At 44.7% G+C, this 27,240-nt stretch overlaps 2 protein-coding genes across 2 annotated transcripts; both read left to right on the top strand.

Moving 5' to 3' along the window:
* Positions 1-398: 398 nt before the first annotated feature.
* LOC129839921 (zinc finger protein 184-like) lies at positions 399-14,883 on the top strand. Its single transcript, XM_055907645.1, has 2 exons — positions 399-1,227; positions 13,772-14,883. Exons 1-2 carry the CDS (start codon positions 741-743, stop codon positions 14,416-14,418), a joined length of 1,134 nt encoding a protein of 377 aa, XP_055763620.1. The 5' UTR covers positions 399-740; the 3' UTR covers positions 14,419-14,883.
* A 4,746-nt stretch (positions 14,884-19,629) lies between these two features.
* Positions 19,630-26,996, top strand: LOC129839922 (zinc finger protein OZF-like). The gene is made up of 2 exons (XM_055907646.1): positions 19,630-20,244; positions 25,777-26,996. The coding sequence occupies exons 1-2, from the start codon at positions 19,881-19,883 to the stop codon at positions 26,544-26,546; spliced, it is 1,134 nt and encodes a 377-aa protein (XP_055763621.1). The 5' UTR covers positions 19,630-19,880; the 3' UTR covers positions 26,547-26,996.
* The last annotated feature ends 244 nt before the right edge of the window (positions 26,997-27,240 follow it).

Here is a 27,240-nt window from a genome sequence, read left to right as displayed (position 1 = left end):
TGTAGCTACAGGTCTGTATTAAACTATTCTATCATTATATATTCATAATGTACATATTCACATGTAGCTACAGGTCTGTATTAAACTATTCTATCATTATATATTCATAATGTACATATTCACATGTAGCTACAGGTCTGTATTAAACTATTCTACCAGTATATATTCACATGTAGCTACAGGTCTGCATTAAACTATTCTACCATTATATATTCATAATGTACATATTCACATGTAGCTACAGGTCTGCATAGACGAAAGTATTGGCTGTAAGAAGTCAGACAAAACATATTTTTCTCATCTTTAAATTAATAAACAAATACATTTTTCTAAACTGCGTTACCCATTCCAGTCAGCTGACAGCGATATGTGTCTTCAGATGGTGACGTCATATCTAGTGGACCACATGACACCGGAAGCTGTTTCAACAACACGGATGCTGACTCATTCAACCACCTCCGTAGCCTGGTAGCCAACATACAACCGAAAACAAGCTCTTTGGACCATTTTTGTGTATATTGATCTCGGTGTTTTTAACACAATCCTCTTTACGTATCTACTATTTAACTTAAAGTAATTTGCTTGTTAAATGTACAAATGTGTTGATTATACTGAGTCTAGCACTAAGCTTATCGCTAATGCTAGCTAGCCCGACCATGAGGTCACTAAGCTAATCTCCTCCTTCTAATGAAGAGGTGGTCGGCTGGACGGAGAAAGAAGCTCTGGGACTGAACATTGTCATGAAAGAAGAGGAGGAGGATATTACTGTAAAAGGAGAGGAAGAAGCTTTCAGAATGAAAGAGGAGGAAGAGGAGGCCATAACATTGAAAGAAGAAAAGGAACATTTTAGAGTGAAAGAGGAAGAGGGGATAGTAGTTTTCAGAATGAAAAAGGAGGAAGAGGAGGCCATAACATTGAAAGAAGAAGAGAATGAACATTTTAGAGTGAAAGAGGAAGAGGGGATAGAAGTTTTCAGAATGAAAAATGATGAAGAGGAGGCCATACCATTGAAAGAAGAAGAGAATGATGTTACAGTGAAAGAAGAGAAAGAACATTTTAGAGTGAAAGAGGAAGAGGGGATAGAGGCTGTCATAGTGGAAGAAGAGGAGGTAGAAGCTTTCAGAATGAAAAAGGAGGAAGAGGAGGATGTAACATTGAACAAAGAAGAGGAGGGTGTTTTGGGAGATGAAGGAGAGGATGAGAAGACTGAAGATCTGATTAACACCAGTGAGTACTGTCTTAAAAACACAGCCAGAAACTCTGTAGTTGTTGAACTAATGTGTGGTGTTAAAGCCAAAGGGGCATTGCACTGAAATGTGCTCCTCACCAGAACCCCAAATATAAGTTGTAAAACTCTGTTGGGTGTAAACAATGCAAATGTAAACAAACACTGTATTTGACTTAAAACGTGGTTAAAACAATCATTTTGATCTCATGGTGGGTCCTTGCATCCACAGCTATGTCTATGAATTAGAGTTGTTCCATTTGTTCAAGCCCTCAGCTACTCTCCCCTGTCTGTTCATTAGGACAGTGGAGACTGAATTAGAGTTGTTCCATTCCTTCAAGCCCTCAGCTACTCTCCCCTATCTGTTCATTAGGACAGTGGAGACTGAATTAGAGTTGTTCCATTCCTTCAAGCCCTCCGCTACTCTCCCCTATCTGTTCATTAGGACAGTGGAGACTGAATTAGAGTTGTTCCATTCCTTCAAGCCCTCCGCTACTCTCCCCTATCTGTTCATTAGGACAGTGGAGACTGAATTAGAGTTGTTCCATTCCTTCAAGCCCTCCCCTACTCTCCCCTGTCTGTTCATTAGGACAGTGGAGACTGAATTAGAGTTGTTCCATTCCTTCAAGCCCTCCGCTACTCTCCCCTATCTGTTCATTAGGACAGTGGAGACTATGAATTAGAGTTGTTCCATTCCTTCAAGCCCTCAACTACTCTCCCCTGTCTGTTTATTCAGACAGTGGAGATATACAACATTTAATTACCAATAAGGGGTATAATATTTATGGCTCTACCTTTCTCACTCATTATTATTCATGATCCATTCATGATTATCCCCCAAAACTATTTTATTTAACCAGGCAAGTCAGTTAAGAACAGATTCTTATTTACAATGGCGGCCTACCGGGGAACAGTGGGTTGTTCAAGGGCAGAAGGGCAGATTTTTAACTTGTCAGCTCGGGGATTCGACCCAGCAACATTTCGGTTACTGGCCCAAAGCTGTAACCACCAGGCTACCTGCCCCCCCTCTAACCACCAGGCTACCTGCCCCCCCTCTAACCACTAGGCTACCTACCCCCCCTCTAACCACTAGGCTACCTGCCCCCCCTCTAACCACCAGGCTACCTACCCCCCCTCTAACCACCAGGCTACCTACCCCCCCCCCCCCTCTAACCACCAGGCTACCTACCCCCCCCCCCCTCTAACCACCAGGCTACCTGCCCCCCCTCTAACCACCAGGCTACCTACCCCCCCCTCTAACCACCAGGCTACCTACCCCCCCCTCTAACCACCAGGCTACCTACCCCCCCTCTAACCACCAGGCTACCTGCCCCCCCCCCCCTCTAACCACCAGGCTACCTGCCCCCCCTCTAACCACCAGGCTACCTACCCCCCCTCTAACGACCAGGCTACCTGCCCCCTCTCTAACCACCAGGCTACCTACCCCCCCCCTCTAACCACCAGGCTACCTGCTCCCCTCTAACCACCAGGCTACCTGCCCCCCCTCTAACCACCAGGCTACCTGCCCCCCCTCTAACCATCAGGCTACCTGCCCCCCCTCTGACCACCAGGCTACCTACCGAACCCATCATGTTAGCATCCACAAAGTGTTCAGAAACATATTCTATTCTTGAGTGACTCGTATGACACAATACATTATTTACCGTTGTTAGGTTCTAATTCTCAGATTTAAAACCCAACGGACAAAAGCTGAACCAGTTTATTCTTCCCAGAGGGTCAATCCAGCTGCATTAGACAAACAACCTCCTGCACATCTGTACAAGCATTGTATCTTTACTGCACTTTACTGGACACTAAATAATACGGGCCATACACTTTACTTCACTTTACTGCACTTTACTGGACACTAAATAATACGGGCCATACACTTTACTTCACTTTACTGCACTTTACTGGACACTAAATAATACGGGCCATACACTTTACTTCACTTTACTGCACTTTACTGGATACTAAATAATACAGGCCATAGACTTTACTGCACTTTACTGCACACGAAATAATACGGGCCATACACTTTACTGCACTTTACTGGACACAAAATAATACGGGCCATACACTTTACTGGACACTAAATAATATGGGCCATACACTTTACTGGATACTAAATAATACGGGCCATACACTTTACTGCACTTTACTGGACACTAAATAATACGGGCCATACACTTTACTGCACTTTACTGGACACTAAATAATACGGGCCATACACTTTACTGCACTTTACTGGATACTAAATAATACAGGCCATACACTTTACTGCACTTTACTGGATACTAAATAATATGGGCCATACACTTTACTGCACTTTACTGGACACTAAATAATACGGGCCATACACTTTACTGCACTTTACTGCACTTTACTGGACACTAAATAATAAGGGCCATACACTTTACTGCACTTTACTGGACACTAAATAATACGGGCCATACACTTTACTGGATACTAAATAATACAGGCCATACACTTTACTGCACTTTACTGCACTTTACTGGACACTAAATAATACGGGCCATACACTTTACTGCACTTTACTGTATACTAAATAATACGGGCCATACACTTTACTGCACTTTACTGGACACTAAATAATACGGGCCATACACTTTACTGCACTTTACTGCACTTTACTGGACACTAAATAATACGGGCCATACACTTTACTGCACTTTACTTGACACTAAATAATACGGGCCATACACTTTTCTTCCTCCCTTAACGTGACCTGACCTCGACCCTCCCCTTCATCACTAATCCATGGCTCTCTCCCCTTATCAATGCCTGCCCTGACCTCAACCCCCCTTCATCACTAATCCATGGCTCTCTCCCCTTATCAATGCCTGACCTCGACCCCCCTTCATCACTAATCCATGGCTCTCTCCCCTTATCAATGCCTGACCTCGACCCCCCTTCATCACTAATCCATGGCTCTCTCCCCTTATCAATGCCTGCCCTCGACCCCCCTTCATCACTAATCCATGGCTCTCTCCCCTTATCAATGCCTGCCCTGACCTCGACCCCCCTTCATCACTAATCCATGGCTCTCTCCCCTTATCAATGCCTGACCTCGACCCCTCTTCATCACTAATCCAAGGCTCTCTCCCCTTATCAATGCCTGCCCTGACCTCGACCCCTCTTCATCACTAATCCATGGCTCTCTCCCCTTATCAATGCCTGCCCTGACCTCGACCCCTCTTCATCACTAATCCATGGCTCTCTCCCCTTATCAATGCTAGACCTCAACCCCCCTTCATCACTAATCCATGGCTCTCTCCCCTTATCAATGCCTGACCTCGACCCCTCTTCATCACTAATCCATGGCTCTCTCCCCTTATCAATGCCTGACCTCGACCCCCCTTCATCACTAATCCATGGCTCTCTCCCCTTATCAATGCCTGACCTCGACCCCCCTTCATCACTAATCCATGGCTCTCTCCCCTTATCAATGCCTGACCTCGACCCCCCTTCATCACTAATCCATGGCTCTCTCCTCTTATCAATGCCTGCCCTGACCTCGACCCCCCTTCATCACTAATCCATGGCTCTCTCCCCTTATCAATGCCTGACCTCGACCCCCCTTCATCACTAATCCATGGCTCTCTCCCCTTATCAATGCCTGCCCTCGACCCCCCTTCATCACTAATCCATGGCTCTCTCCCCTTATCAATGCCTGCCCTGACCTCGACCCCCCTTCATCACTAATCCATGGCTCTCTCCCCTTATCAATGCCTGACCTCGACCCCCTCTTCATCACTAATCCATGGCTCTCTCCCCTTATCAATGCCTGCCCTCGACCCCCCTTCATCACTAATCCATGGCTCTCTCCCCTTATCAATGCCTGACCTCGACCCCTCTTCATCACTAATCCATGGCTCTCTCCCCTTATCAATGCCTGCCCTGACCTCGACCCCCCTTCATCACTAATCCATGGCTCTCTCCCCTTATCAATGCCTGACCTTGACCCCTCTTCATCACTAATCCATGGCTCTCTCCCCTTATCAATGCCTGCCCTGACCTCGACCCCCCTTCATCACTAATCCATGGCTCTCTCCCCTTATCAATGCCTGCCCTGACCTCGACCCCTCTTCATCACTAATCCATGGCTCTCTCCCCTTATCAATGCCTGCCCTCAACCCCCCTTCATCACTAATCCATGGCTCTCTGCCCTTATCAATGCCTGCCCTCGACCCCCCTTCATCACTAATCCATGGCTCTCTCCCCTTATCAATGCCTGCCCTCAACCCCCCTTCATCACTAATCCATGGCTCTCTGCCCTTATCAATGCCTGACCTCGACCCCTCTTCATCACTAATCCATGGCTCTCTCCCCTTATCAATGCCTGCCCTCAACCCCCCTTCATCACTAATCCATGGCTCTCTCCCCTTATCAATGCCTGACCTGACCTCGACTCCCCTTCATCACTAATCCATGGCTCTCTCCCCTTATCAATGCTTGACCTCAACCTCCCTTCATCACTAATCCATGGCTCTCTCCCCTTATCAATGCCTGACCTCAACCCCCCCTTCATCACTAATCCATGGCTCTCTCCCCTTATCAATGCCTGACCTGACCTCGACCCCCCTTCATCACTAATCCATGGCTCTCTCCCCTTATCAATGCCTGACCTCGACCCCCCTTCATCACTAATCCATGGCTCTCTCCCCTTATCAATGCCTGACCTCAACCCCCCCTTCATCACTAATCCATGGCTCTCTCCCCTTATCAATGCCTGACCTCGACCCCCCTTCATCACTAATCCATGGCTCTCTTCCCTTATCAATGCCTGACCTCAACCCCCCTTCATCACTAATCCATGGCTCTCTCCCCTTATCAATGCCTGACATGACCTCGACCCCCCTTCATCACTAATCCATGGCTCTCTCCCCTTATCAATGCCTGACCTCAACCCCCCTTCATCACTAATCCATGGCTCTCTCCCCTTATCAATGCTAGACCTCAACCCCCCCGTCATCACTAATCCATGGCTCTCTCCCCTTATCAATGCCTGACCTCGACCCCCCTTCATCACTAATCCATGGCTCTCTCCCCTTATCAATGCCTGACCTCAACCCCCCTTCATCACTAATCCATGGCTCTCTCCCCTTATCAATGCCTGACCTCAACCCCCCTTCATCACTAATCCATGGCTCTCTCCCCTTATCAATGCCTGACCTCGACCCCCCTTCATCACTAATCCATGGCTCTCTCCCCTTATCAATGCCTGACCTTGACCCCCCTTCATCACTAATCCATGGCTCTCTCCCCTTATCAATGCCTGACCTTGACCCCCCTTCATCACTAATCCATGGCTCTCTCCCCTTATCAATGCCTGACCTTGACCCCCCTTCATCACTAATCCATGGCTCTCTCCTCTTATCAATGCCTGACCTCGACCCCCCTTCATCACTAATCCATGGCTCTCTCCCCTTATCAATGCCTGACCTTGACCCCCCTTCATCACTAATCCATGGCTCTCTCCCCTTATCAATGCCTGACCTCGACCCCCCTTCATCACTAATCCATGGCTCTCTCCCCTTATCAATGCCTGACCTTGACCCCCCTTCATCACTAATCCATGGCTCTCTCCCCTTATCAATGCCTGACCTCGACCCCCCTTCATCACTAATCCATGGCTCTCTCCCCTTATCAATGCCTGCCCTCGACCCCCCTTCATCACTAATCCATGGCTCTCTCCCCTTATCAATGCCTGCCCTGACCTCGACCCCCCTTCATCACTAATCCATGGCTCTCTCCCCTTATCAATGCCTGACCTCGACCCCCTCTTCATCACTAATCCATGGCTCTCTCCCCTTATCAATGCCTGCCCTCGACCCCCCTTCATCACTAATCCATGGCTCTCTCCCCTTATCAATGCCTGACCTCGACCCCTCTTCATCACTAATCCATGGCTCTCTCCCCTTATCAATGCCTGCCCTGACCTCGACCCCCCTTCATCACTAATCCATGGCTCTCTCCCCTTATCAATGCCTGACCTTGACCCCTCTTCATCACTAATCCATGGCTCTCTCCCCTTATCAATGCCTGCCCTGACCTCGACCCCCCTTCATCACTAATCCATGGCTCTCTCCCCTTATCAATGCCTGCCCTGACCTCGACCCCTCTTCATCACTAATCCATGGCTCTCTCCCCTTATCAATGCCTGCCCTCAACCCCCCTTCATCACTAATCCATGGCTCTCTGCCCTTATCAATGCCTGCCCTCGACCCCCCTTCATCACTAATCCATGGCTCTCTCCCCTTATCAATGCCTGCCCTCAACCCCCCTTCATCACTAATCCATGGCTCTCTGCCCTTATCAATGCCTGACCTCGACCCCTCTTCATCACTAATCCATGGCTCTCTCCCCTTATCAATGCCTGCCCTCAACCCCCCTTCATCACTAATCCATGGCTCTCTCCCCTTATCAATGCCTGACCTGACCTCGACTCCCCTTCATCACTAATCCATGGCTCTCTCCCCTTATCAATGCTTGACCTCAACCTCCCTTCATCACTAATCCATGGCTCTCTCCCCTTATCAATGCCTGACCTCAACCCCCCCTTCATCACTAATCCATGGCTCTCTCCCCTTATCAATGCCTGACCTGACCTCGACCCCCCTTCATCACTAATCCATGGCTCTCTCCCCTTATCAATGCCTGACCTCGACCCCCCTTCATCACTAATCCATGGCTCTCTCCCCTTATCAATGCCTGACCTCAACCCCCCCCTTCATCACTAATCCATGGCTCTCTCCCCTTATCAATGCCTGACCTCGACCCCCCTTCATCACTAATCCATGGCTCTCTTCCCTTATCAATGCCTGACCTCAACCCCCCTTCATCACTAATCCATGGCTCTCTCCCCTTATCAATGCCTGACATGACCTCGACCCCCCTTCATCACTAATCCATGGCTCTCTCCCCTTATCAATGCCTGACCTCAACCCCCCTTCATCACTAATCCATGGCTCTCTCCCCTTATCAATGCTAGACCTCAACCCCCCCGTCATCACTAATCCATGGCTCTCTCCCCTTATCAATGCCTGACCTCGACCCCCCTTCATCACTAATCCATGGCTCTCTCCCCTTATCAATGCCTGACCTCAACCCCCCTTCATCACTAATCCATGGCTCTCTCCCCTTATCAATGCCTGACCTCAACCCCCCTTCATCACTAATCCATGGCTCTCTCCCCTTATCAATGCCTGACCTCGACCCCCCTTCATCACTAATCCATGGCTCTCTCCCCTTATCAATGCCTGACCTTGACCCCCCTTCATCACTAATCCATGGCTCTCTCCCCTTATCAATGCCTGACCTTGACCCCCCTTCATCACTAATCCATGGCTCTCTCCCCTTATCAATGCCTGACCTTGACCCCCCTTCATCACTAATCCATGGCTCTCTCCTCTTATCAATGCCTGACCTCGACCCCCCTTCATCACTAATCCATGGCTCTCTCCCCTTATCAATGCCTGACCTCGACCCCCCTTCATCACTAATCCATGGCTCTCTCCCCTTATCAATGCCTGACCTCGACCCCCCTTCATCACTAATCCATGGCTCTCTCCCCTTATCAATGCCTGACCTTGACCCCCCTTCATCACTAATCCATGGCTCTCTCCCCTTATCAATGCCTGACCTTGACCCCCCTTCATCACTAATCCATGGCTCTCTCCCCTTATCAATGCCTGACCTTGACCCCCCTTCATCACTAATCCATGGCTCTCTCCCCTTATCAATGCCTGACCTTGACCCCCCTTCATCACTAATCCATGGCTCTCTCCTCTTATCAATGCCTGACCTCGACCCCCCTTCATCACTAATCCATGGCTCTCTCCCCTTATCAATGCCTGACCTTGACCCCCCTTCATCACTAATCCATGGCTCTCTCCCCTTATCAATGCCTGACCTCGACCCCCCTTCATCACTAATCCATGGCTCTCTCCCCTTATCAATGCCTGACCTTGACCCCCCTTCATCACTAATCCATGGCTCTCTCCCCTTATCAATGCCTGACCTCGACCCCCCTTCATCACTAATCCATGGCTCTCTCCCCTTATCAATGCCTGCCCTCGACCCCCCTTCATCACTAATCCATGGCTCTCTCCCCTTATCAATGCCTGCCCTGACCTCGACCCCCCTTCATCACTAATCCATGGCTCTCTCCCCTTATCAATGCCTGACCTCGACCCCCTCTTCATCACTAATCCATGGCTCTCTCCCCTTATCAATGCCTGCCCTCGACCCCCCTTCATCACTAATCCATGGCTCTCTCCCCTTATCAATGCCTGACCTCGACCCCTCTTCATCACTAATCCATGGCTCTCTCCCCTTATCAATGCCTGCCCTGACCTCGACCCCCCTTCATCACTAATCCATGGCTCTCTCCCCTTATCAATGCCTGACCTTGACCCCTCTTCATCACTAATCCATGGCTCTCTCCCCTTATCAATGCCTGCCCTGACCTCGACCCCCCTTCATCACTAATCCATGGCTCTCTCCCCTTATCAATGCCTGCCCTGACCTCGACCCCTCTTCATCACTAATCCATGGCTCTCTCCCCTTATCAATGCCTGCCCTCAACCCCCCTTCATCACTAATCCATGGCTCTCTGCCCTTATCAATGCCTGCCCTCGACCCCCCTTCATCACTAATCCATGGCTCTCTCCCCTTATCAATGCCTGCCCTCAACCCCCCTTCATCACTAATCCATGGCTCTCTGCCCTTATCAATGCCTGACCTCGACCCCTCTTCATCACTAATCCATGGCTCTCTCCCCTTATCAATGCCTGCCCTCAACCCCCCTTCATCACTAATCCATGGCTCTCTCCCCTTATCAATGCCTGACCTGACCTCGACTCCCCTTCATCACTAATCCATGGCTCTCTCCCCTTATCAATGCTTGACCTCAACCTCCCTTCATCACTAATCCATGGCTCTCTCCCCTTATCAATGCCTGACCTCAACCCCCCCTTCATCACTAATCCATGGCTCTCTCCCCTTATCAATGCCTGACCTGACCTCGACCCCCCTTCATCACTAATCCATGGCTCTCTCCCCTTATCAATGCCTGACCTCGACCCCCCTTCATCACTAATCCATGGCTCTCTCCCCTTATCAATGCCTGACCTCAACCCCCCCCTTCATCACTAATCCATGGCTCTCTCCCCTTATCAATGCCTGACCTCGACCCCCCTTCATCACTAATCCATGGCTCTCTTCCCTTATCAATGCCTGACCTCAACCCCCCTTCATCACTAATCCATGGCTCTCTCCCCTTATCAATGCCTGACATGACCTCGACCCCCCTTCATCACTAATCCATGGCTCTCTCCCCTTATCAATGCCTGACCTCAACCCCCCTTCATCACTAATCCATGGCTCTCTCCCCTTATCAATGCTAGACCTCAACCCCCCCGTCATCACTAATCCATGGCTCTCTCCCCTTATCAATGCCTGACCTCGACCCCCCTTCATCACTAATCCATGGCTCTCTCCCCTTATCAATGCCTGACCTCAACCCCCCTTCATCACTAATCCATGGCTCTCTCCCCTTATCAATGCCTGACCTCAACCCCCCTTCATCACTAATCCATGGCTCTCTCCCCTTATCAATGCCTGACCTCGACCCCCCTTCATCACTAATCCATGGCTCTCTCCCCTTATCAATGCCTGACCTTGACCCCCCTTCATCACTAATCCATGGCTCTCTCCCCTTATCAATGCCTGACCTTGACCCCCCTTCATCACTAATCCATGGCTCTCTCCCCTTATCAATGCCTGACCTTGACCCCCCTTCATCACTAATCCATGGCTCTCTCCTCTTATCAATGCCTGACCTCGACCCCCCTTCATCACTAATCCATGGCTCTCTCCCCTTATCAATGCCTGACCTCGACCCCCCTTCATCACTAATCCATGGCTCTCTCCCCTTATCAATGCCTGACCTCGACCCCCCTTCATCACTAATCCATGGCTCTCTCCCCTTATCAATGCCTGACCTTGACCCCCCTTCATCACTAATCCATGGCTCTCTCCCCTTATCAATGCCTGACCTCGACCCCCCTTCATCACTAATCCATGGCTCTCTCCCCTTATCAATGCCTGACCTCGACCCCCCCTTCATCACTAATCCATGGCTCTCTCCCCTTATCAATGCCTGACCTTGACCCCCCTTCATCACTAATCCATGGCTCTCTCCCCTTATCAATGCCTGACCTCGACCCCCCTTCATCACTAATCCATGGCTCTCTCCCATTATCAATGCCTGACATGACCTCGACCCCCCTTCATCACTAATCCATGGCTCTCTCCCCTTATCAATGCCTGACCTCGACCCCCCTTCATCACTAATCCATGGCTCTCTCCCCTTATCAATGCCTGACCTGACCTCGACCCCCCTTCATCACTAATCCATGGCTCTCTCCTCTTATCAATGCTAGACCTGACCTCAACCCCCCCTTCATCACTAATCCATGGCTCTCTCCCCTTATCAATGCCTGACCTGACCTCGACCCCCCCTTCATCACTAATCCATGGCTCTCTCCTCTTATCAATGCTAGACCTGACCTCAACCCCCCTTCATCACTAATCCATGGCTCTCTCCCCTTATCAATGCCTGACCTCGACCTCGACCCCCCCTTCATCACTAATTCATGGCTCTCTCCCCTTATCAATGCCTGCCCTGACCTCGACCCCCCTTCATCACTAATCCATGGCTCTCTCCCCTTATCAATGCCTGACCTCGACCCCCCTTCATCACTAATCCATGGCTCTCTCCCCTTATCAACGCCTGCCCTGACCTCAACCCCCCTTCATCACTAATCCATGTTTCTCTCCCCTTATCAATGCCTGCCCTGACCTCGACCCCCCTTCATCACTAATCCATGGCTCTCTCCCCTTATCAATGCCTGACCTCGACCCCCCTTCATCACTAATCCATGGCTCTCTCCCCTTATCAATGCCTGCCCTCAACCCCCCTCTGTCACTAATCCATGGCTCTCTCCCCTTATCAATGCCTGACCTCGACCCCCCTTCATCACTAATCCATGTCTCTCTCCCCTTATCAATGCCTGCCATGTGATCTCTTCCAATAGGATCCCTGATATAATGTAAACGTTATACATTACCCTCTCTCCCTCATGTTCATGAATAAGTATATTTCATATTCTCAGAACCCAACACCATTCATTTCTATTGGGTTCAACATCATCTGAAACACAACCAAAACAAACTGAAAATGCATCCAACACGTTTGTAGAGTCACAGGCTTGATGTAGTTATTACGTTCTAGGAATATGGGACCAAATACTTTAATACACATATAAGTGAATTTGTCCAAATCCTCCATTCAAATGGAGGGACTAGATACATGATGTGATTTTATTTCTAAATGGTAGAACAGATACACTGAAAATACCCTCAAATAACAGGTGAGCTTCTGTTCCTTTGTCTCATATGAAACATTTGATCTCAAATCTAAAATGCTGGAGTACAGAGCCACATTAAACTGTTATCTTCCCTGTCCAGATAAATACGTACTGCCCCCTATCCCTAAGAAGTTTAACCTGTCAGGAGAAGTAGCGGAGCAGGCCCTGTTGTCGGGAGACGGCAGGGGGGAAAACCATTCAATAAAATGACATGCCCTCCTCAAAGTGGGTAACGTCAGTCCTGTAGTTGAAATTAAGATTGTAACAATGACAGTGCATCATATAGACTTGTGAGGGAAAATCAAGGACTGAAGGGGGGCATGAATAAAAAAATGGCAGAGTAATACTTTAAATTCATGATGTGATTGGGGGACTAAACCTGATAGAATAACAATAGTAGTAATAATAATAATGATGTATTTTATACAACACTTTTCATCACAAAGACAATCTCAGACTAAAAACTGTCAAAACACATGTAGAGATCTGGCAGGTCTTGGTGATGGTATTCCACAGCTTCAGATGATAAGGTGTTGTTCAGCCAGGCAGTTCAGAAAGGCTGGGCAGTAGTTTAAAAGGAGGGAGCAGCGATGTCACAGAGGGGAGCAGCGATGTATCAGAGGGGAGCAGCGATGTATCAGAGGGGAGCAGCGATGTATCAGAGGGGAGCAGCGATGTATCAGAGGGGAGCAGCGATGTATCAGAGGGGAGCAGCGATGTATCAGAGGGGAGCAGCGATGTATCAGAGGGGAGCAGCGATGTCACAGAGGGGAGCAGCGATGTCACAGAGGGGAGCAGCAATGTCACAGAGGGGAGCAGCAATGTCACAGAGGGGAGCAGCAATGTCACAGAGGGAGCAGCAATGTCACAGAGGGAGCAGCAATGTCACAGAGGGAGCAGCGATGTCACAGAGGGAGCAGCGATGTCACAGAGGGAGCAGCGATGTCACAGAGGGAGCAGCGTCAGTCAGTTACTCAGACCGGAGCTCTTCACCAGGCTCCTCCTCTAACATGGAGCCAGTTTTATCATGTAGACGTTGATTCAGTTCTCTATTAAGTATTTAACTAAATAATCTGATTGTCTTTGGCAGGAGAGGGACCAGACTCTCACTCTGACAGCGGAAAGAGTCCTTCAGGGGGACCAGACCCAGTGACACCCAAACCAGCGAGACAACACCACTGCTCCCAATGTGAAAAGAGATTTTCCCTATCATGGGCCCTAAAACGGCATGAGAGGACACACACAGGAGAAAGGCCTTTCCAATGTTCCCAGTGTAGAAAGAGTTTTACTTTGTTAGGAAACCTGAGGGAGCATAAGAGAATACACTCTGGAGAGAAACCGTACAACTGTTCCCAGTGTGGAAAGTGTTTCGCCTGGTCAGGGAGCCTAAAGCAGCATGAGAGGATACACACAGGGGAAAAGCCTTTCCAATGTTCCCAGTGTGGAAAGCGTTTTACCCGCTTAAGGAGTCTGGAGGAGCATGAGAGGATACACACAGGGGTAAAGCCTTTCCAATGTTCCCAGTGTGGAAAGCGTTTTACCCAGTTAGGGACCCTAAAAGAGCATGAGACAACACACGCACAAGAAAAGCTCTGCCAATGCTCCCAGTGTGGAAAGAGTTTTATCAATTTAAAACATCTGAATAAGCACGCAAGAATACATACACAGAAGGAGAAGACTTACCACTGCTCTGTGTGGAAAGACATTTTCCCAGTCAGAGGACCTGAAATCACATGAGAGAATAGAGAGGCTGTGTTCTGACTTATGTTTTTGACCTGAGAATTTAGGTTTTTGTTCATGCCAAATGAAATCATATAGTTTATATGAAATAATTAACAAAATAGACCTACTTTTGTTTTAGTTTCCATCTGGAGATGATAAATACTATACAATGTGTTTTGATTATGAACTTTAATCCATTGCATACAAGTATAAACCCTCTAATATTGTTCATTATATATTTGGGATATTGCTAAATGTTAATTACTTTATAGATTAATGGAGTTTTGGATTTCTTGATTCTAACCTTAAACCTAAATGAATTTGAATACATGATTTAGATATTGAATAGAATAATAGAATGTGCATTTATTGAATTTAGTCGTTTTGTTTCATTGAGTTAATTTGTGTATTAGTCATCAAGCTAAAGGACTATGAAAATATGATGGTGTTTTTATAATAAAGTTGTTGACATGAAAAACATGAGTGTTCCCATCAATGTTATTCCACTATGTAGAAGCAGTATAGAGCTAGTTGTCTATTTTGATATTATCTGTTGACTGAATGAATCAGAATTTGCATTGAATACAGATGTGTAGTAGATGTGAAGTTTATTTTAAATTCTCAATAATCGATCAGCAAAAACTTGTCTTTGTCAGTCTCAATATAATATTAAACTAGAATATAATAGAATAAGGCTCCATGGTAGCTAATACATTATAATAGAATAAGGCTCCATGGTAGCTAATACATTAGAATATAATAAGGCTCCATGGTAGCTAATACATTAGAATATAATAAGGCTCCATGGTAGCTAATACATTATAATAGAATAAGGCTCCATGGTAGCTAATACATTAGAATATAATAAGGCTCCATGGTAGCTAATACATTAGAATATAATAAGGCTCCATGGTAGCTAATACATTATAATAGAATAGGGCTCCATGGTAGCTAATACATTAGAGTAGAATAAGGCTCCATGGTAGCTTATACATTAGAGTAGAATAAGGCTCCATGGTAGCTTATACATTAGAGTAGAATAAGGCTCCATGGTAGCTAATACATTAGAGTAGAATAAGGCACCATGGTAGATAATACATTATAATATAATAAGGCTCCATGGTAGCTAATACATTAGAATCTAATAAGGTTCCATGGTAGCTAATACATTAGAATCTAATAAGGCTCCATGGTAGCTAATACATTATAATAGAATAGGGCTCCATGGTAGCTAATACATTAGAATATAATAAGGCTCCATGGTAGCTAATGCATTATAATAGAATAGGGCTCCATGGTAGCTAATACATTAGAATAGAATAAGGCTCCATGGTAGCTAATACATTAGAGTAGAATAAGGCACCATGGTAGCTAGTACATTATAATAGATTTAAGACACCATGGTAGCTAATACATTATAATGGAATTAGGCTCCATGGTAGCTAATACATTAGAATCTAATAAGGCTCCATGGTAGCTAATACATTAGAATCTAATAAGGCTCCATGGTAGATAATACATTAGAATAGATTAAGGCTCCATGGTAGCTAATACATTATAATAGATTAAGGCTCCATGGTAGCTAATACATTATAATAGAATAAGGCTCCATGGTAGCTAATACATTATAATAGAATAAGGCTCCATGGTAGCTAATACATTATAATAGAATAAGGCTCTATGGTAGCTAATACATTATAATAGAATAAGGCTCCATGGTAGATAATACATTAGAATAGAATATGGCTCCATGGTAGCTAATACATTAGAATATAATAAGGCTCCATGGTAGCTAATACATTATAATAGAATAGGGCTCCATGGTAGCTAATACATTAGAATATAATAAGGCTCCATGGTAGCTAATACATTATAATAGAATAGGGCTCCATGGTAGCTAATACATTAGAGTAGAATAAGGCTCCATGGTAGCTTATACATTAGAGTAGAATAAGGCTCCATGGTAGCTAATACATTAGAGTAGAATAAGGCACCATGGTAGATAATACATTATAATATAATAAGGTTCCATGGTAGCTAATACATTAGAATCTAATAAGGCTCCATGGTAGCTAATACATTAGAATATAATAAGGCTCCATGGTAGCTAATACATTATAATAGAATAGGGCTCCATGGTAGCTAATACATTAGAATATAATAAGGCTCCATGGTAGCTAATACATTATAATAGAATAGGGCTCCATGGTAGCTAATACATTAGAGTAGAATAAGGCTCCATGGTAGCTTATACATTAGAGTAGAATAAGGCTCCATGGTAGATAGTACATTAGAGTAGAATAAGGCACCATGGTAGCTAGTACATTATAATAGAATAAGGCACCATGGTAGCTAGTACATTATAATGGAATTAGGCTCCATGGTAGCTAATACATTATAATGGAATAAGGCTCCATGGTAGCTAATACATTATAATAGAATAAGGCTCCATGGTAGCTAATACATTATAATAGAATAAGGCTCCATGGTAGCTAATACATTAGAATCTAATAAGGCTCCATGGTAGCTAATACATTAGAATCTAATTAGGCTCCATGGTAGCTAATACATTATAATAGAATAAGGCTCCATGGTAGCTAATACATTATAATAGAATAAGGCTCCATGGTAGCTAATACATTAGAATCTAATAAGGCTCCATGGTAGCTAATACATTAGAATCTAATTAGGCTCCATGGTAGCTAATACATTATAATAGAATAAGGCTCCATGGTAGCTAATACATTATAATATAATAAGGCTCCATGGTAGCTAATACATTGGAGTAGAATAAGGCTCCATGGTAGCTTATACATTAGAGTAGAATAAGGCTCCATGGTAGCTAATACATTAGAGTAGAATAAGGCACCATGGTAGATAGTACATTATAATAGAATAAGACACCATGGTAGCTAATACATTATAATGGAATTAGGCTCCATGGTAGCTAATACGTTAGAATAGAATAAGGCTCTATGGTAGCTAATACATTATAATAGAATACGGCTCCATGGTAGATAATACATTAGAATAGAATATGGCTCCATGGTAGCTAATACATTAGAGTAGAATAAGGCTCCATGGTAGATAGTACATTATAATAGAATAAGACACCATGGTAGCTAATACATTATAATGGAATTAGGCTCCATGGTAGCTAATACGTTAGAATAGAATAAGGCTCTATGGTAGCTAATACATTATAATAGAATAAGGCTCCATGGTAGCTAATACATTAGAATAAGGCTCCATGGTAGCTAATACATTAGAGTAGAATAAGGCTCCATGGTAGCTAATACATTATAATAGATTATGGCTCCATGGTAGCTAATACATTAGAGTAGATTAAGGCTCCATGGTAGTTAATACATTATAATAGAATAAGGCTCCATGGTAGCTAATACATTAGAATATAATAAGTTACCATAAATGTATCCTATACTGACTATTCTATTCATCCATTATGTCTAATACATGTATCCTATTCTGACTAGTCTATTTATCCATTAGGTCTAATACATGTATCCTATACTGACTAGTCTATTTATCCATTAGGTCTAATACATGTATCCTATACTGACTAGTCTATTTATCCATTAGGTCTAATACATGTATCCGCGCATATTGATTTTGTCCATCTTCACCAGCCGCAGTGGAGAAGGTGAAAAGCTTCAAGTTCCTTGGCGTACACATCCCTGACAATCTGAAAACGATTCTACCACTCAGACAGTGTGGTGAAGAAGGAGAAACAGTGCCTCTTCAACCTCAGGAGGCTGAAGAAATTTGGCTTGTTCCCAAAGTCCCTCACAAACTTATGCCATTGAGAGAATCCTGTCAGGCTGTATCACCGCCTGGTACAGCAACTGCACCAAACAGCTTCTATCTCAAGGCCATCAGACTCATCTACAAGGCTATGCTAGGCAAAGTGCCGCATTATCTCAGTTCACTGGTCACGATGGCTACACCCACCCGTAGCACGCGCTCCAGCAGGTGTATCTCACTGATCATCCCTAAAGCCAAAACCTCATTTGGACGCCTTTCCTTCCAGTTCTCTGCTGCCTGCGACTGGAACGAATTGCAAAAATCTCTGAAGTTGGAGACTTTTATCTCCCTCAACAACTTTAAAAATCTGCTATCCGAGCAGCTAACCGATCGCTGCAGCTGTACATAGTCCATCTGTAAACTACCCACCCAATTTATCTACCTCACCCCCATACTGCTTTTATTTATTTTACTTTTCTGCACTTTTGCACACCAGTATCTCTTCTTGCACATGATCATCTGATGATTTATCACTCCAGTGTTAATCTGCTAAATTGTAATTATTCGATTTATTGCCTACCTCATGCCTTTTGCACACATTGTATATAGATTCTCTTTTTTCTACCATATTATTGACTTGTCTATTGTTTACTCCATGTGTAACTCTGTGTTGTTGTCTGTTCACACTGCTATGCTTTATCTTGGCCAGGTCGCAGTTGCAAATGAGAACTTGTTCTCAACTAGCCTACCTGGTTAAATAAAGGTGAAATAAAAAATAAAAAAATAAAAAGACTGTTAAATAGCCATCACTAGCCGGCCTCCACCCAGTACGCTGCCCTGAACTTAGTCACTGTCACTAACTGGCTACCTTCCGGTACTCAACCCTGCACCTTCAAGGCTGCTGCCATATGTACATAGACATGGAATCACTGGTCACTTTAATAATGTTACTCAACCCTGCACCTTCAAGGCTGCTGCCATATGTACATAGACATGGAATCACTGGTCACTTTAATAATGTTACTCCACCCTGCACCTTCAAGGCTGCTGCCATATGTACATAGACATGGAATCACTGGTCACTTTAATAATGTTACTCAACCCTGCACCTTCAAGGCTGCTGCCATATGTACATAGACATGGAATCACTGGTCACTTTAATAATGTTTACATACTGTTTTACACACTTCATATGTATATACAGTTAGCTTTTTTTTCCTCTAGCTATTCTCCAGTTTGCTCCCAGTCACTTTCATAGAACGTAGATCACTGTTAAACCATGGTACAGATTTGTTTGTTTGACTGTATTAATATGACATCGCCTTAAATGCAGGCAGATATGTAGCAGATGGAAAGTATGTTTTAAATAAAATAAAATGCACTTTTCTCTCAACTGCGTTCCCAACTCCAGTCAGCTGATGGCGAGGAGCGTCTTTCAGGCGATGCTGCCAGTGTGACGTATAATCTAGTGGACGGGACGTTTCATCAACAACAACAGCTAGTCGGCCACCTCCGTAGCTTTCTAGCAAACATAGCCGAAACATTGAAGCTCTTTAGACTGTCTCAGTGTTTTAAACAGAGTTTCGTCGATTAGCTAGTTACTTTATTTAATGTTATATGTACATTGTTAGTAAATTGTTAGTCAGCTAGCTGGCTTGATAAGTTAGCCTAGCACTAGGCTAGTCGCTAATGCTACCTAGCTAACATCCCCGACCATGAGCTCACTAAACTACTCTCCTGCTAAAGAAGAGATCTGCTGGACGGAGAAAGAGGGTCTGTGGCTGAACATTGTCGTGAAAGATGAGGAGGATGTTACAGTAAAACAAGAGGAAGACGCGTTCAGAGTGAAAGAGGAGGAGGAGGATGTTACAGCAAAACAAGAGGAAGACGCGTTCAGAGTGAAAGAGGAGGATTTTACAGAGAAACAAGAGGAAGACGCGTTCAGAGTGAAAGAGGAAGAGGATGTTACAGTGAAAGAAGAAGATGAAGAGCAAGAGGAGGATGCAGGGGAGGAGGGGGAGATGACTGTCACATTGAAAGAAGAAGACGATGAGGAGACAGAAGATCTGATTAAGACCAGTAAGTACTATCTTAATAACAGGGTCACAACCTCTGTTAGCCCAATAATGGACGAAAGAAGCCTGACGTGACTCAATATAGTCCAAGGACCAGACATGTTCTGCTTTGAGGCGAATTGGCTCCAAAACAGACAAATACTACATCTACATGTGAATCGATTCTCAATTGTGGTACGGTTCCAGAAACATAAATATCTCTACTTTCATATCAGATCAAAAATAATTTCACAAATATACTCTTACTGCACACTGTTCCAACCGGTTTTAACACAGTTGTAGCCGAAATGTTTTTCAACGACAACACCTTTGTTGCGTCCGTATTCCGTTTACATACAGGTGTTAGGAGTCGCAGATAGATAATTAGCCCAGGTGTTAGGAGTCGCAGATAGCTAATTAGCCCAGGTGTTAGGAGTCGCAGATAGCTAATTAGCCCAGGTGTTAGGAGTCGCAGATAGATAATTAGCCCAGGTGTTAGGAGTCGCAGATAGATAATTAGCCCAGGTGTTAGGAGTCGCAGATAGATAATTAGCCCAGGTGTTAGGAGTCGCAGATAGATAATTAGCCCAGGTGTTAGGAGTCGCAGATAGATAATTAGCCCAGGTGTTAGGAGTCGCAGATAGCTAATTAGCCCAGGTGTTAGGAGTCGCTGATAGCTAATTAGCCCAGGTATGCATCTGTCTTACATCTGTTTTCCGTAAACTGAAGTTTTACATTTGAACATGTTGTTCTGTACTGTAGGAATTGTTAAAGCTACACTGTAAAATATGTGTACCACCCAAGAGTGAGCCACCAACTAAATGCATGAATCAAATGCCTTCCATTGACTGTAATACTGTTGCCCTCAACATCTATTATTGGGTCGTTCCACCAATTGTGTAACTTTGTAATTATTTTTCACATTCTTTCATATAGACCACATGTTCAACTTCATAAAAAATAAAACTAGTTTCCTATCAAGACTGTAAATAAATAAACTAAAGTAAGTGTCAAATAAAGTAGCAGGGTTTATTTAAAATATATATTCCTTATGAGTTGACTGAAAAAACATCCTCATTCATACTCCAAGATGGCGTAGCAGTCAGGCGTCTTTAGTCTTCGTCCTGTCTTGTCGTGTATATATCTTTTTATATCCTTTTAATGTTTTTTCTTCGCATATTTAAAAAAAAATATTCTTCTTAACTCCAACATACTCTCCTGCAACCCGCCTCACCCAATGTGGTATGGATCTGCTATTTTCTTTACTTCAGAACCGGAAGCCCCAACAGCAGCTAGCCAGCTAACTAGCTACTACCTAGTAGTCAGCTAGCCACTGCTAGTGGTCATCAGCTAACCTTTAGCAGCTAGCTAGCTGCTATCCGAGTGGCTTCTCCTGGCTAACGTCTCTGTCCCGGAGCAAGCACCAATTAGCCTGGAGCTAACCTGTGCTAGGCCCATCTCCTGGCTAGCCGAAGATTAGAATATCAGCCACTCCTTGGGCTACAATACCTATTTTGGAAACCTACCTGGACCCCTTTTATTGCCGTTACGGAGCCCTGCCAATCCTTCGCGACTGGACTACCGAAGTAATCCGCCCAAGTTTATTTTTATTTTTTCAACTGGCTCCCCGGTCGCAACGTCCCCTGAATGCCGATCTGCTAGCCTCCTAGCCGCGGCCCGCTAGCTGTCTAGAAGCACACCGGACTGTTAGCTGGAGAAGTCCATCAGACAATTTTTTGGGGCTACTATTCCTATTTTGCTAAATGGCCTGGACCCATTTTTACTACACGGAGTCCTGGTGACCCATCACGACTGATCTGCCGACGTAATCCGCACAAGGCTTAAACTGACTTCTTCCATGGCGACGTCCCTCTAAGGCTCTTCTGCTAGCTTGCTAACCCCGGCCCGCTAGCTGTCTGAATCCCTGTGTCTCCAGCTCGCCCAGCTACTCACTGTAACCAATGTTCACTCGGCTACGCATGCCTCTCCCTAATGTCAATATGCCTTGTCCATTGCTGTTTTGGTTAGTAATTATTGCCTTATTTCACTGTAGAGCCTTTAGCCCTGCTCAATATGCCTTAGCCAACCCTTTAGTTCCACCTTCCACACATGCGGTGACCTCACCTGGTTTAAATGATGTGTCTAGAGACAATATCTCTCCCATCGTCACTCAATGCATAGGTTTACCTCCACTGTATTCACATCCTACCATACCTTTGCCTGTACATTATGCCTTGAATCTATTCTACCGTGCCCAGAAACCTGCTCCTCTTACTCTCTGTTACGAACACACTAGACGACCTGTACTTATAGCCGTTAGCCGTACCCTTATACTACTCCTCCTCTGTTCCTCTGGTGATGTGGAGGTTAATCCAAGCCCTGCAGTGCCTAGCTCCACTCCCATGCCTGCATAGTCTTACTATACAGGTCTGTGCCCAAACAATTTGAGCTTCTACTTTTAAAAATCCACCTTTCCAGAAACAAGTCTCTCACCATTGCCGCTTGCTATAGACCACCTTCTGCCCCCAGCTGTGCCCTGGACACCATATGTGAATTGATTGGCCCCATCTATCTTTAGAGCTCGTGCTGTTAGGTGACCTAAACTGGGACATGCTTAACACCCCGGCCATCCTACAATCTAAGCTTGATGCCCTCAATCTCACACAAATTATCAATGAACCTACCAGGTACAACCCCAAATCCGTAAACACGGGCACCCTCATAGATATTATCCTGAGAGCAGGCCTTTCTAATCGACCTGGCCCGGGGATCCTGGAAGGATATTGACCTAATTCCGACAGTAGAGGATGCCTGGTTATTCTTTAAAAGTGCTTTCCTCACCATCTTAAATAAGCATGCCCCATTCAAAAAATGTTGAACCAGGAACAGATATAGCCCTTGGTTCACTCCAGACCTGACTGCCCTTGACCAGCACAAAAACATCCTGTGGCGTACTGCATTAGCATCGAATAGCCCCCGCGATATGCAACTTTTCAGGGAAGTTAGGAACCAATATACACAGGCAGTTAGGAAAGCAAAGGCTAGCTTTTTCAAGTCAGAAATTTGCATCCTGTAGCACAAACACCCAAAAGTTCTGGGACACTGTAAAGTCCATGGAGAATAAAAACACCTCCTCCCAGCTGCCCACTGCACTGAGGCTAGGAAACACTGTCACCACCGATAAATCCATGATAATCGAGAATTTCAATAAGCATTTTTCTACGGCTGGCCATGCTTTCCACCTGGCTACCCCTACCCCGGTCAACAGCCCTGCACCCCTCCCAGCAACTTGCCCAAGCCTCCCCCATTTCTCTTTCACCCAAATCCAGATAGCTGATTTTCTGAAAGAGCTGCAAAATCTGGACCCCTACAAATCAGCCGGGCTAGATAATCTGGACCCTCTCTTTCTAAAATTATCCACCGAAATTGTTGCAACCCCTATTACTAGCCTGTTCAACCGTTCTTTCGTATCGTCTGAGATCCCCAAAGATTGGAAAGCCCTCCTCAAAGTGGGTAACGTCAGTCCTGTTAGTGAAATTAAGATTGTAACAATGACATTCCATTATATATATGGGGAAGTTATGGGTCCTACTAGAGGTACAGTGGGGCAAAAAAGTATTTAGTCAACCACCAATTTTGCAAGTTCTCCCACTTAAAAAGATGAGAGAGGCCTGTAATTTTCATCATAGGTACACTTCAACTATGACAGACAAAATGAGAAAAAAAATTCCAGAAAATTACATTGTAGGATTTTTTATGAATTTATTTGCAAATTATGGTGGAAAATAAGTATTTGGTCATCTACAAACAAGGAAGATTTCTGGCTCTCACAGACCTGTAACTTCTTCTTTAAGAGGCTCCTCTGTCCTCCACTCGTTACCTGTATTAATGGCACCTGTTTGAACTTGTTATCAGTATAAAAGACACCTGTCCACAACCTCAAACAGTCACACTCCAAACTCCACTATGGCCAAGACCAAAGAGCTGTCAAAGGGCACCAGAAACAAAATTGTAGACCTGCACCAGGCTGGGAAGACTGAATCTGCAATAGGTAAGCAGCTTGGTTTGAAGAAATCAACTGTGGGAGCAATTATTAGAAAATGGAAGACATACAAGACCACTGATAATCTCCCTCGATCTGGGGCTCCACGCAAGATCTCACCCCATGGGGTCAAAATGATCACAAGAACAGTGAGCAAAAATCCCAGAACCACACGGGGTGACCTAGTGAATGACCTGCAGAGAGCTGGGACCAAAGTAACAAAGCCTACCATCAGTAACACACTACGCCGCCAGGGACTCAAATCCTGCAGTGCCAGATGTGTCCCCCTGCTTAAGCCAGTACATGTCCAGGCCCGTCTGAAGTTTGCTAGAGAGCATTTGGATGATCCAGAAGAAGATTGGGAGAATGTCATATGGTCAGATGAAATCAAAATATAACTTTTTGATAAAAACTCAACTCGTCGTGTTTGGAGGACAAAGAATGCTGAGTTGCATCCAAAGAACACCATACCTACTGTGAAGTATGGGGGTGGAAACATCATGCTTTGGGGCTGTTTTTCTGCAAAGGGACCAGGATGACTGATCCGTGTAAAGGAAAGAATGAATGGGGCCATGTATCGTGAGATTTTGAGTGAAAACCTCCTTCCATCAGCAAGGACATTGAAGATGAAACGTGTCTGGGTCTTTCAGCATGACAATGATCCCAAACACACCGGCCGGGCAACGAAGGAGTGGCTTCGTAAGAAGCATTTCAAGGTCCTGGAGTGGCCTAGCCAGTCTCCAGATCTCAACCCCATAGAAAATCTTTGGAGGGAGTTGAAAGTCCGTGTTGCCCAGCAACAGCCCCAAAACATCACTGCTCTAGAGGAGATCTGCATGGAGGAATGGGCCAAAATACCAGCAACAGTGTGTGAAGACTTACAGAAAACGTTTGACCTCTGTCATTGCCAACAAAGGGTATATAACAAAGTATTGAGATAAACTTTTGTTATTGACCAAATAATTATTTTCCACCATAATTTGCAAATAAATTCATAAAAAATCCTACAATGTGATTTTCTGGATTTTTATTTCTCATTTTGTATGTCATAGTTGAAGTGTACCTATGATGAAAATTACAGGCCTCTCTCATCTTTTTAAGTGGGAGAAATTGCAAAATTGGTGGCTGACTAAATACTTTTTTTTGCCCCACTGTATATATATATATTCAGACTTATTGATGGAAAAAGGACTGAAGGGGGGCATGAATAAAAAACAATGGCAGAGTAATACTTTAAAAACTAACAAAACACATGTAGAGATCTGGCAGGTCTTGGTGATGGTATTCCACAGCTTCAGATGATAAGGTGTTGTTCAGCCAGGCAGTTCAGAAAGGCTGGGCAGTAGTTTAAAAGGAGGGAGCAGCGATGTCACAGAGGGAGCAGCGTCAGTCAGTTTCTCAGACCGGAGCTCTTCAACAGGCTCCTCCTCTAACATGGAGACAGTTTTATCATGTAGAAGTTTTATTCAGGTCTCTGTTACGTATTTAACTAAATAATCTGTTTGTCTTTGGCAGGAGAGAAATCAGACTCTCACTCTGACAGCGAAAAGAGTCCTTCAGGGGGACCAGACCCAGTAACACCCAAACCAGTGAGACAACACCACTGCTCCCAATGTGAAAAGAGATTTTCCCTATCATGGGACCTAAAACGGCATGAGAGGATACACACAGGAGAAAGGCCTTTCCAATGTTCCCAGTGTGGAAAGAGTTTTACTTTGTTAGGAAACCTGAGGGAGCATAAGAGAATACACTCTGGAGAGAAACCGTACAACTGTTCCCAGTGTGGAAAGAGTTTCGCCTGGTTAAGGAGCCTGAAGGAGCATGAGAGGATACACACAGGGGAAAAGCATTTCCAATGTTCCCATTGTGGAAAGCGTCTTAACCGCTTAAGGAGCCTGAAGGAGCATGAGAGGATACACACAGGGGAAAAGCCTTTCCAATGTTCCCAGTGTGGAAATAGTTTTACCTGCTTAGGGAGCCTGAAGGCACATGCAAGGATACACACAGGGGAAAAGCCTTTTCAATGTTCCCAGTGTGGAAAGCGGTTTACCCAGTTTGGGACCCTAAAAGAGCATGAGACAACACACACAAAAGAAAAGCCCTACCAATGCTCCCTGTGTGGAAAGAGTTTTATCAATTTAAGACGTCTGAATAAGCATGCAATAATACATACACAGGAGGAGAAGACATACCACTGCTCTCAGTGTGGAAAGACATTTTCCCAGTCAGAGGACCTGAAATCACATGAGAGAATAGAGAGGCTGTGTTCTGACTTATGTTTTTGACCTGAGAATTTAGGTTTTTGTTTCTGCCAAATGAAATCATATAGTTTATCTGAAATAATTAACAAAATAGACCTACTTTTGTTTTAGTTTCCATCTGGAGATGATAAATACCATACAATGTGTTTGATTATCAACTTTAATCCATTGCAAACAAGTATAAACCCTCTAATATTGTTCATTATATATTTGGGATATTGCTAAATGTTAATTACTATATAGATGAATGGAGTTTTGGATTTCTTGATTCTAACCTTTAAACCTCTTGGATTTGATCTGGCTTTCGCTAAATGAATTTGAATACATGATTTAGATATTGAATAGATTAATAGAATGTGCATTTCTTGAATTTAGTCGTTTTGTTTCATTGAGTTAATTTGTGTATTAGTCATCAAGCTAAAGGACTATGAAAATGTGATGGTGTTTTTATAATAAAGTTGTTGACATGAAAAACATGAATGTTCCCATCAATGTTATTCCACTATGTAGAAGCAGTATAGAGCTAGTTGTTTATTTTGATATTATCTGTTGACTGAATGAATCAGAATTTGCATTGAATACAGATGTGTAGTAGATGTGAAGTTTATTTTAAATTCTCACTAATCGATCAGCAAAAACTTGTCTTTGTCAGTCTCAATATAATATTAAACTAGAATATAATAGAATAAGGCTCCATGGTAGCTAATACATTAGAGTA

The sequence above is a fragment of the Salvelinus fontinalis genome, chromosome 40 (assembly GCF_029448725.1).
Source record: "Salvelinus fontinalis isolate EN_2023a chromosome 40, ASM2944872v1, whole genome shotgun sequence".
In the NCBI taxonomy this organism is placed as follows: Eukaryota; Metazoa; Chordata; class Actinopteri; order Salmoniformes; family Salmonidae; genus Salvelinus; species Salvelinus fontinalis.
This window is presented reverse-complemented; position numbering and strand designations above follow the sequence as displayed.

Excerpts from the sequence above, each read along its gene's own strand:
- LOC129839921 (XM_055907645.1), top strand. The coding sequence starts at position 741 with ATGAAAGAAGAGGAGGAGGATATTACTGTAAAAGGAGAGGAAGAAGCT. Across the intron at positions 1,228-13,771 it reads TGAAGATCTGATTAACACCA|GAGAGGGACCAGACTCTCAC; the intron begins GTGAGTACTGTC and ends TGTCTTTGGCAG.
- LOC129839922 (XM_055907646.1), top strand. The coding sequence starts at position 19,881 with ATGAGCTCACTAAACTACTCTCCTGCTAAAGAAGAGATCTGCTGGACG. Across the intron at positions 20,245-25,776 it reads AGAAGATCTGATTAAGACCA|GAGAGAAATCAGACTCTCAC; the intron begins GTAAGTACTATC and ends TGTCTTTGGCAG.